Source organism: Protobothrops mucrosquamatus, unplaced genomic scaffold (genome assembly GCF_001527695.2).
Source record: "Protobothrops mucrosquamatus isolate PMUCROS unplaced genomic scaffold, P.Mucros_1.0 scaffold3740, whole genome shotgun sequence".
NCBI lineage: Eukaryota > Metazoa > Chordata > Lepidosauria > Squamata > Viperidae > Protobothrops > Protobothrops mucrosquamatus.
In genome coordinates this window covers 91,620-104,191 of record NW_015389693.1, presented here as the reverse complement: position 1 = coordinate 104,191, position 12,572 = coordinate 91,620, and the positions used below count along the sequence as shown (strand labels likewise).

The following is a 12,572-nucleotide window of genomic DNA, read 5'->3' as shown; positions in this document are numbered from 1 at the left end:
ATGGAAGGGGCCAGCTAGCTCATTAAGTCCAAACCCTTGCATAGCATAAGAATCCAAATTGAACCATCTCTACCCACCCTCTACTTGAACATATCCAGTAAATGGATGCACACTAGCCTACGAATAATCCAGGCCCACGGGCCGGATCTGGCCCACCATGTGGTTCCGTCTGGCTCGGGGACCTGCTCTGGAAAGAGCGAAGGACGTGCCACGGCACCACAGGGGCACTGATCTACAACCTGGTGCCAGCCATCAAAGCCAGAATGTGCTCAGCCTTAGATCCACAGGGCAGTCCTGGAACCAGTGATAGGCGCCGATGCCCCACCCCTTGGACGTGCACGCAAGAAGCAGCCAGCAGGCAGAGGAGTCCGGTGTCCCTGCTGGCTATCTTGCCCCACAGACTGACTTCATCCAGGATGCCAGAGCTGGCTGTCTCCTGTGCTGAGTGGTGGGGTGGTGGGGTGGTTCCTCTCTTGTTCCAAGGCTGCCCTGTGGATCTGAGCACGTTCTGGCTTTGATGGATGCAACCAGCTATAATAATAATAATAATAATAATAATAATAATAATAATAATAATAATAATAATAATAATAATAATAATAATAATAATAATAATAATAGTAGTAGTAGTAGTAGTAGTAATAATAATAATAATAATAATAATAATAATAATAATAATAATAATAATAATAATAATAATAATAATAATAATAATAATAATAAAGTTGGAAGGGACCTTGGAGGTCATCTAGTTCAATCCCCAGCTCAGGCAGGAAACCCTATACCATTTCTGACAAATGGCTGTCCAATCTCTTCTTAAAGACTTCCAATGTTGGAGCATTCACAGCTTCTGGAGGCAGGTTTGTTCCACTAATTAATTGTTCTAATTGTCAGGAAGTTTCTCCTTAGTTCTAGGTTGCTTCTCTCTTTGGTTAGTTTCCATCCATTGCTTCTTGTCCTGCTTTCAGGTGCATTGGAGAATAGTTTGACTCCCTCTTCTTTGTGGCAACCCCTGAGATATTGGAACACTGCTATCATGTCCCCCCTCATCCTTCTCTTCATTAAACTAGACATACCCAATTCCAGCAACCGTTCCTTGTACGTTTTAGCCTCCAGTCCCCTAATCATCTTTGTTGTTCTTCTCTGTACTTTTTCTAGAGTCTCAATATTTTTTTTTACATTGTGGTGACCAAAACTGAATGCAGTATTCCAAGTGTGGCCTTACCAAGGCATTGTAAAGTGGTGTTAACCCTTCACGTGATCTTGATTCTATCCCTCTGTTAATGCAGCCTAGCACTGTGTTGGCTTTTTTGGCAGCTACAGCACACTGCTGGCTCATATTTAAGTGATTGTCCACTAGGACTCTGAGATCCCTCTCACAGTTACTACTATTGAGCAAGGTACCTCCTAAACTATACCTGTGCATTTGGTTTTTCTTGCCTAAAACCTACAACCAGGTTGTAGATCAGTGCCACCACCCCACACCAGCACCTCCATGGCTCCCTCACTGACCTAGCCTCACAGCCACTAGGCTTCCCTTTCACCGGGACCTGCTCTGCCCGCCCGCATGATATAGCGATGGCCAGCAGCAGCATGGACACTGGCAGTGCTGGCAATTTCTCCCATTACCCCTTCCTGAGCGCAGAGAAAGGAAAGAGATGAGAAAGAGAAGGAAAGAAGGAAGAAGGAAGAAAGGAAGGGAGGGAGAGAGGGAGGGAGGGAGAAAGAAAAGGAGGAAGGAAGGAATGGAGGGAGGAAGGAAGGGAGGATGGGAGTGAGGGAAAAAAGGGAGGGAGGGAGGGAGGGAGGAAGGAAGGAAGGAAGGAAGGAAGGAAGGAAGGAAGGAAGGAAGGAAGGAAGGAAGGAAGGAGAGGCAACTTGATTGGAGATGCCCTAATTCACACAGTTCTGCTTCAATCCTGGATCCATTAAGACTTGGGCTCAAAGGAGAAAGTAATTTTGTGTTCTCTTTTGTCACAGACAGGATTTTATTGGCAATCCAAGTTAACACTGGTATTCTTGAATTGTGAACTCTTAGGAAAGTATCCCCTCCTTGTGTGTTGCAAACAGCCATTTCCAGTGGGGAAAACAGGAAAAAGCAGAGTGGGGAAAAATATTTTCCTTTGCTATATTTCCAGTCTGAATTAGACGACGGCAGGGTCCCTACAGGACCCTTTTAAGAATTATGTATTAATAGAAAGGCAACTAACTTACCTCTGTTCCTAAATGCTAAAGCTGTTGCACATAAAATACAGAGGAGCTCTGATCAACTATCACAGCCGCCATTTTGACAGTTTTGCTGTATTGTTGTCTGTGGATGCCCCCACTAATTGCAAGCAAGGGATAAACTGAGCCTGGTTTGTTCTCGATCTTTTAAGTGGCACAGGCAAAAGTGGCATTTGATCACAAGGCAAAGAGGCATTGAGAAATGTTTCCCCTTTTGCATTTGAGCATCCAAGAAGGGACAGGAAAGGAGAAAGGGAAAGAGGAAAGACAAGCAAAAAGAAGGAAAGAGGGGAAAGAAGAAGATGGAAAGGAGAATGAAGAGGGAAGGAAAAAGAAGAAAAGGGGGAAAGAAAGGAAGGAAGATTATAATGAGAGGGAGAAAGGATTTGAGGGAAGTCCTGCCTTAGCACTTGGCCATGAGCAGCCCTGTTGCCCTTTTGCCATCCCCTTGTCCCCTTCTCCTGACCTCTCCTCATGGTCTCCCATCCTATCACTGCTTTGGTTACAAAGCCGGGTCTCCTCACAGGGAGAGGGAGTGGGCCTCCCTCTGACCCACAGATTTTGCCTCCCGCACACACCATGAGCAACTTGGCCAAGGAGAGCGAGCCAATCAGCAGCAGCCTTGAGGAGGAGGTAAGTGCAGCTTTTGGGAAAGGCTGGACTGGGCGTTTGCCCTCCACTGGCCAGGGCTCCAGGCAGCCTGCATCACTGGGGGTCCTCTGCATGGCTTGAGAGGGACAGCAAGGCTCCTCTGGTGGACAAGGGTATGGTGTTCACCTTGATCTCGTCTTCCTCAGCTGGAGACAATGAACCCCCCCCCCAGCCCTGCCTGGGCCACCACAGGTGCCCCCGACATGAATGACCTTGAGCTGGCCACGCCCACCCTGGCCATGTCCACCCTGGCCTCCAAGGTCAACCACAACCCTGATGCGGCCCTCAATGAAATTGAGTTTGACACCCCTGGAATAATCAATCACGACAGTGCAGACCTTCAAATGAGGAGTGGCTTTTNTCTGCACTCTCTAAAGATTTTCTGTATTCTGAAAATCTTACCTTAATAAAATTATGATGAGTACAGGGCCTATGTCGATTTTCTCATATTCCATTCAATACTCTGGTTTCATGAAGAACCATTAATGAACCATTAAAGAACCATTAATGAACCAATACTCTGGTTTCATGAAGAACCATTAATGAACCATTTTAATACTGATTTTAAGTTAGCAATTTACCAATTTAAATCTCAGGGCATCCAGCCCACACTTCAGTAGCTTGCTAAGGAAAATGCCATTGGGTATTTTCTCAAATAGAAAATAGAATAACAGGGTTAGAAGGGGCTTTGGAGGTCTTCTAGTTCAATCTGCTGCTCAAACAGGAGGCCCTATCCCATTGCAGACAAATGGTTGTCCACCTCATCTTGAAAACCTCCAGTGAAGGAGCACCCACAAGTTCTGGAGGCAAGCTGTTCCATTGATTCATGTCAATAAATTTCTCCTTAATTCTAGGTTGGATACTTCTTTAAAAAATACATGTTTTTTTTATCAAAATTAAGCTATAATATGTCCAATATACTTGGGAAGTTACCCAAACAAAAAATGAAGCATATTTTGTCTGGCAAGACTTCTTAACAAATCCATGCTGCCCTGTGGCAATATGTCTTTCTCAAGATGGTTAGAGATTGTTCTGTATTTTCAAATAAAATCATTCTAGGAACTGATATCAAAATGACTATGTCTACAAATCCTTTGTTTGTCTCCACCTCATCACCACTTTTTTGATGATAAGGATAATGTTCTATTATCTGGTACTTTACCTGTTCTCCAGGATTTCTCAGAGATAATGTGTATTGACTTGTCCAGGTTTCTTTAATATCCTAGATAGTAATTCATCTAATTCCTTAATTGTGTTTCTGTTACTGGCTTCAATCCTTTCATGTCATCTTTTCCCCCCAAGTGCCTAACAGAACACATAACTTCTCTTCCAAGAGAATGAGTCAAGATAAGAATTGCATGTAATTATTTTTCTGCTAATTTTGCTACCTATTAACATTCTGCTATCTGTACTTTGCAGCATGTTGTCTGGTTGCTGATAAATATGTATCACGGCGCTGCTTTTGTTTGTCCCATTATTTTTATGTATATATTATTTTCAGGATTGCCAAGTTTATTCATGGGTTCTTGATAAAATCCAGACTAACCACTTTAAATATACACATTCTACTGAGTGAAAAGTGATCTCTGTCTTCATAACTCACAATATCACTATAATGCCATCACATCAGCATGGAATGAGTCCTAAGTGCAAAGTGAGAAGTACTTAATGTTACCAGACTTGTTTCTAGATTTGTAGCAACATGCTGTCTCTCTGGAATGCAGTGTTTCATTTCCTATTATATTATGTTCAACTAAAAGTGCTGTAAAATTAAATCACTTTCTATTGATTAGGCTGCTGTTTTGATTATTCACTTCTGCTTAATCCATCAATCACAATTTGTGTCATGAAAGTTTCCAGAAGAATGTTTGCAGTTCTGCAACTGGTTTAGTTTTATTTCTTGAGAAAACGTGTTCTTCCCAGATAATGTTCTGAACTAGGATCTACTGAAGGGATTTAACTGCCTAAGGCAGGGGTGTCAAACTCACAACATCACGTGACATGTCACAACTTTTTTGCCATTGCTGGCAATGGGGTGGGTATGGTTTCGCTATGATGCATCCAGCCCACAGGCCGGCAGTTTGACACCCCTGGCCTAAGGGATAAAATAAATATGATAGATCCTTCAGAAAATAAAAATGGTTAGCAAGCAGTTATTCCTGGCAGTAAAATGAAAGCAATGATGAGGACAATAAATTACAGTTGTAAACATTTGGTCTTCTTTCACTTAAAAATAAAAATGGATTCATTCTCTCAAATGATGAGAATCTGAGATGTAGTCTCCCAGTTTATGTTATTTTGTTCTTTTATCACAAATAACTTTATTTTGGTTTTGCTGACTTCTAGTATTTGGACCACCTGAGGTAAAAAGATTTGTGGCAATTGATTACACAGAGAGGAGGCAGAGAATAGAAGGGTCATTTTCCAATTTATTATGTTGTGATGGAATTAAATGCCTATTCTTCATCTATCACCAAATATGTGAATTGATGAAATAACCAATAGGACTTCCTTGACTGAACACAAGAGCTTTTTTTACTCGGGACTGTTAGAAGGTCTCATATTTGCTTTATTTCATAAAAGGTGTCTCATATCTTTTTGTCCAGATATAAGGACTATAAGGACCATAAGTTGGTTAAATACAATAGAATAAATGTGAGTTAGAATTGGGGTTGAGAATAATAATAGCTGAAGTTGATGTGACATAACTAAATTTAAATCATTAGACAAATATGCTAACATAAGCCAACCTTCAGTTGAACATATTCTAATGCTGACATAATTTTCAGAAAGATGCTTGCATACTACAATTAAAGTTTAAAGTTGAATTATTTAAAATTGTATTTCAGGGATAGCAAATGTGATTCTGTTGGCTGTATGTTTGTGAAATAGTGTGAACTATGGAGTTTATTACCTATTTTTAATGTACTCTGAACTCTTTTAATTAATGACGTATAGAAAAAAAAATAAGTGTCATAACTGGAGTAAAACAATAAAAGTTACAATATATACTGTAGCTATCCTTGGTAGACAAAAACCTTTATTTGAACTTCAAAGCTAATTGCATATTCCTACTGCTGGTCTTCTTTTAAAGTCCATTTTCATTATGGGACCCCTCTCTTTAGTTTGCACCTATATCCAATCTCTATAACATCTATTAACATTTAAAAAAAATCATGACATCAGTTGACAAGAGGAAAACAAATCATCCAAATACCAAGGTAGCAGTGCATGGAGGCACAATTCAGCATATATTCATCATCACGTTTGTTTGCTCAACAAAAATTCCATATGTAATAGGATAGATATGCTTAGGTTAATGTTTATCCTATATGCATCTTTTGAACTTGTTCCTTTTGACACCCCCCTCCCCCCAATGTACTTTCTTAATATTTATTCTAAGTAGTAATTTAAAATCCATCTCTATGCTTTGGGCCAGATGTTCACATTTGTCTTAAATTTAAAATGATTTTCATGTAAAGCCCAATTGTACTGGAATGGTATATAAATTTTATAAATAAATAGACCGTACAAATATATAAAAAGGGACCAATCAATTTTTTAAAAGATATGAATTAAAGAACTTCTTTTTGCCCAGTGTTGTTATAGCTCAGATTGTTTCGACTTGTGGTTCACCTGTATGAGAACATAAATTATATTATATGAAAGCTCATATCAATTGATAAAGTGATACATTTTTGGGAGAAATTGCTCCTCCTGTATTATACATGTTCTCCTGTGTGCCCCTAGACCAGTGTTTCTCAACCTTGACAATTTTAAGGCATGTGGACTTCAACTCCCAGAATTCCACAGCCAGCTGTGGAATTCTGGGAGTTGAAGTCCACATGCCTTAAAATTGTCAAGGTTGAGAAACACTGCCCTAGACCAAGAGATGGCTAACAGGTTCAAAAATGTCTGGAAAGCAGCTGGAAACTTGCCCAACTGACAAAAATAAATAAATAAATAATAAAATAGCAACAGAAGACAAAGCACAATTATCCGTAACCCAACAATTTACTTAAATTTATTACATCACAATAGGACAATCCAGTAAAATACACAAAATTCATACTAAATCCACATTGCCAATGTACAATTTTTATAGGGCTTCTTTCTTTATATTACTTTTAAAAAGTAGGGTACTGCATTCCCCATACGATAGCTGAAACGTACTACTGTCATTTTGACAGTATAGAGAAGTCTAATTAACACTTTTTAAACTAACTTCATAGATCTTTTGGCACTTAAAAAACACAGACAAAGAAATCAGATTCCATATAATCAATTGAAACACAACACAGCATAAACTATCTAATGGCAGCAAGCAAATAAAGTGTCTATTATTTCTTCTAAATCTTCTAATCCAAATATATATTGAGGGAAGGCAGCCAATATTACTCCACTGTGGATAATTCTTGTTCAGTTTGGAAGTTCTGTATACATTTTTGGAATTATTTCACAAAATGTTGATGGATTTTTATTGTTGTTATTATTATTTTTTTTGGTCTTGTCAAATATATTACTTTGCTAACAGAAGATAATGAATTGTACAGATTGTACCATTTAAAACTATCTTAATATTGTAATTTTTCATTTCCTTTTTAGGAGTATACATTCTTTAGTAGACTTTTGACTAGGATCTGCCTATTCCGGCTGAATTATACTCTGCAACAGAGGCAATAGCTTTTAGGGTAAGAGATGCCATGCATAAGAATAAACCATTAAGGAAAGGATGCCTTGTGCCAAAATCTTATTCAAAGAAAAGAATGTTGCTGCATTTCTTTTTGCAAACTTTTGGTCTCGGCAAACTATGGTGCATTTCTGTGTTATAAATTCCAGCTGCTTCTAGATCACGTATTGTGCTCAAAATAACAAAAAACCCAGTCTCCGTTGCAAACCTTTTCTCCCCTGCCAGCCCCTGAACTTTATTATTTCAATCTATTTTTGGCAAAGTAACCAGTGATTGTTTTATTTTACACTGATTGCAGGCTCCATGTATTACCGTTTATTCTGAAAGGCAACCATTGTATCAGTTATTTCCCTGCTGCCTAAAATTATCCTGAGAATCCATAAGGAAATCTGAACAGACTATTGTGGCTTTCAAAAGACTGCAGTAGAATAAGGATTCTTAGAATCTTAAGACTTCTGAAATGTGAATGCTTGAAGCATGATAAGAAAACAAACATTTGTCCTTAGTAGAAGGGCCACCAGGATTTTTCTGTTTCAAAGGTAAATGTACACAATCATTGTTCCAGGTGAGTATGGCTACAGTCTACTTAAATTTAAGATTTCTGCTAGGATTTCAAGATCTCAGTGGAATGTGAGGGGCTGTCTCTCCTTATTCTTCCTTTCTCCAGCCCTTCTGAAAATTGTCTTATCCTCCTCCATGGCTCCTTGGAAAGGTAGGCTCTCCTATCACTACTACAATACCAAGAAAAAGAAAAAAAGCTCCTAGAAAAGAAACTAAATGCAGTTCTGCAAAAGGCGAAAGGCATTTACGGTGCTGAAGTACAACTTTCTTAGATGTCTCCTTCTATTAACATTCTCCTTTTCCAAAGCTCTTTTGTAAAGACTTGATGATAAATGTTGAGAACTAAAAGAAACAGCTTTTGTATCATGGTTCTCTCATGTGGTAAGTGCAACATGCACTATATTGGTATTAATAATTCCCCATGTCACAACTAGCAGTCCAGCAGCAGGCGGAGACAGGGTTGATGGAAAGACTTCTACATGCTGGCAGTCAGAAGTTGTTTCAGACAATTGCCATATGTGGCTCAGTTTACATCCGGAGGGGGAAAAATTCCTTTACAATTTTCAAAATTGCAGCCACCTCAATATATGCAGGAGTCAGTTGCAAAGATCTGATATTCAGGTAATAATACCTGAATACCACACTCTTGAATTAAGTAAAATATATCTGTGTAAATACTTTTTAAATGGATTGTCACGATCGGGTAAGGCAGTGTTTCAGTACATTCTTTGCCATTCTGCTTTGCAACTAGGAGCCGAAAAACTAATTCCTCTGAAATGGCAAATGAAAAGCTCATCACCACAAGAAATTACCTTCTCATCCTTTCTTTGCTTGAGGATGCACACATAATGCTTTGTGTGTTCAGGTAAAGAGGGTCTAGTTCACAGGCTGAAGGAAAGGAAGTATGTGCCAAGTAACTGGATAATTCCCTCTGTTATTCATTATGAGTTCTATAAAATGTTCTTTCAGCTTGTTAGTCTAAACAAATTTATAAAGAATACGTTTCCCAACTTTACCATGTATGAGTGATTGTGCTAGATCCCCAATATAGGATAAATGGAATTGTGTGACAATCAATCATATACAGAAGACAAAATACATTACTATTACCATTGCATTAATGTGTGCATAAAAACATCTGTGCATAAGGCCCAAGCTACAACAGTGTTATCACAGTGTGTATTTGTGTGCTGTGTGTGTGTGTGTGTGTATGTGTGCGTGTGCTTGGCAATGGTATCAAGCAAATCACAACAGTGACAAATATAGCTTTCATTGTCATGAGAGAGGGCTACTAACTAAGCATTCCTGGGCACAAATGATCACAGAATGTATCGCTCCTACTATGTATATATCCAGACCATTTCAACACCTGTTTCTTTAAATCTGTGGCAAACAGTTTGAATTCCTTTCACATCTGGCCACTGTGCAAAGCTTATCAACTATACTCTTTTTTTTTAATCCCTGTGTTTAGGTTTGGAATATTTTTTCCATTTTTTTTACCAACTGTAAAAAAAATCCATAGTAAAAATAACTCATATATGATACATATACCCAGAATGGTCAGATTTTATATAATAAAAGATGAAAATAGTCACTTTTCATAATAAAAATAACTTTTTTTGCTTATTTTACAATATACTTAATATTCTCTTCTTCACTTAAAAGTAAATAGGTCCTGTGTTTGAAAGCAGATTTGATACAAAGGGCAAAGAGGCTGATCGTGAGCTTATAAACACTTTGCACAGCCACACTCCACATGTCTCTCTAGCTCTTCTGTAAAGGAGGAACCATCCACACACTGGAAACCGTATTTCCGCCTTTTGCTGCGAAGAACAACACAACACTGATTGTTCCCACAAGTGCCATGACATTCCACACGAGGTACCTTCACCATGGAGACACAAGAGACGGAACCTTGTTGCTTCCGAATGAATTCACGAATAATCTCTCCTTGACAGACATTTTCTGTGAAAACAAAAACATGGCTCAAGATCATCTTTTAAGATAATATTTTATCGTCTTTTTGATAAAAAAAAGTGAAGCTCAAGATCAAGAACATGGATTCATGCCACACGACTTAAAATATTTGCAGAAAAAAATGATATAAATGATATTTTTCCTGGATATTTTGGTGTTAAATTAATATTAGAGAGCTACAATGTAATATTGCTGAATAATGTATTCTAAGTTTGTAGAATTGCAGTATGATGCCTATTTTTTTGAGATGATCAAGAAACATTCCTCTCTCTCTCTCTCTCTCTCTCTCTCTCTCTCTCTCTCTCTCTCTCTCTCTCTCTCTCTCTCTCTCTCTCCCCCTCCCTCCCTATCTATCTATCTATCTATCTATCTATCTATCTATCTATCTATCTATCTATCTATCTATCTATCTAAGATGACACCGTTTAGTTAGTAAATATTCTAATAATCCAACACAGACTAGAGCCCTACATGGAATGCCTTTGTCTGAAATGGTATAGGATTTTCTGCCTGACCAGGGGGGGTTAAACTAGAAGATCTTCAAGGTCCCTTCTAACTCTGTTATTCTGTTGTTCTGGAGACAGAAATACCAGATGTTCAAACTGACTTTGGGCAGAGGAATACAAAACATTATTGCCAATACATATGGGATAATCAAACAACAGCAAAAAGAGATGTTCTTCATTGATTATAGAAAGGTCTTCGATGGTGTTGATCATGTTAAGGTCAGTAGCATCCTTAGAAACATGGTGATCTCAGAGCATTTTATTGTCCTCATGAAAAATCTATCCATAGATCAGGAAACCATAGAACCATAGAACCAAATAGAACATAGAGAAACAGATTGGGCTTAGGTTAGCAAAAGAATATATATTGGTATGTGCAAATAAGTTTGAAAGACAGTTGGAATAGCTGCAGGAGACAAAGATCAGACAAGTGGTAACTGAGCCCTAAGAAGAATGTGGGTGTGATAAACATCTCAGAACAGATACTCCCTAATTTCATGGACTGTAAAGACGAGGTGGGGAGAGATCTATTTTTACACCTGCAATATTCTATAATATAATCTTACAATAGAGTTAGAAGTAATATTTCTGTGTGCTTCTTGTCTGAATTATCTCACAAGTTTGACAGTGTGAGACAAGGCTGTATGTGCTTCCTTTATTTATTCAATCTATGAACAAAATATTAAGGGAAACTGGATTGGAAGAAAATGAGTGTGGTTTAAAACCTGGAGAAACATCAATAACCTGTGCTATGCTGATGACACTTCTGTGATAGCTGAATGATTTGCACACTCTAGTACTGAAAATCAAGGAGCACAGTGAAGAAGACCAAACTAATGGCAAGTTGTTTTAGAATTAACAGGGTTGATACTGAAATTGTGGATAGCTTGTGCCTTGTAGGATAAGCAATCAAGGAACCACAATCAAGGTATATGGTGCAGGTAAAATATATTTATATACTGGCATGTGTCTATATCTACAAAAAATCAGAATTAGAATTACGAAGTAATGGTTCTTCCTTTGACACTGTACCAAAATGAAAGTTGGACTATGAAGAAGGAGGAAAGGAAGAATGTTGATGCTTTTGAACGCCCGGTGTTGGAGAAAACTCCTGAGAATACAATGGATACTTAAAAACAAATAACCAGACAAATGGATTATCAAACAAATCAACCCAACATTCTCGCTCAAGGCATAAATTACCATGCTCATTATCATACTTCAGACACATGAAGTGAAGACCCAGCTCTTTGAAGAAATCTATAATATTGGGGAAAGTGAAAGGAAAGAGAAGAGGATAACCAGCAGCAATGTGGATGAAATCAATTACTATGGGGACAAATACACCATTGGAAGACTTAAAGGGGCATATTAGGGAGAAATCTTGGAAAAAAATCTGTCTCTGTAATCATTCAGAGTGAAACAAACTTGATGGCACACCAAACCAACCAAGTGGTTATTGGTAATGGCATTTGCTCATGGAACTATGGTTTTTTGTTTTTTTTACTCTGGATTATTTGTTTTGGTGTCTTTGTACTACAAAGTTACTTTTCCTTTATATGCATAATGGAGTATGATGACATGTTATCATCTGCTGTTACTGTGTATTGCCTGGTTCCTCTGTGAAAAGTTTTTGTTATGCCCATGCCGATATACATATCTATATTTTGGATAAATGTGATTGGTATGGGTTATAGCCTACTTTGATAAGTATATTCCAAATGTATTGTGCTCATATTTCACTGTGCTAGTAGCAACTACCATAATGTGATCAGAGAGTTTACTTTTACTATTATATTTCATGAGAACACATATTTAAATAATATCAGGATTTAGAGGAAATTAGTTAGTTACAAGCTGAATTATCTGTGTGTATTGACAACAGTCTGGTTGCTTAGAACAAAAGGACTAAGATTGTTTACTGATCTCTAAATACAAAGTTGCTGCTTATTGGAATGTGA

At 38.0% G+C, this 12,572-nt stretch overlaps 1 protein-coding gene across 1 annotated transcript in view; it reads right to left on the bottom strand.

The window, feature by feature from the left end:
- Positions 1 to 9,638: 9,638 nt before the first annotated feature.
- The window catches only part of LOC107298139 (slit homolog 3 protein-like), a gene marked incomplete at its 5' end in the record, with an annotated part of 94,528 nt that continues 91,594 nt past the window's right edge, over positions 9,639 to 12,572 (bottom strand). Inside the window, one exon of the mRNA XM_015827499.1 lies at positions 9,639 to 10,093. Coding sequence (XP_015682985.1) covers positions 9,855 to 10,093 — 239 coding nt within the window. The remainder of the gene's footprint in view (positions 10,094 to 12,572) is intronic.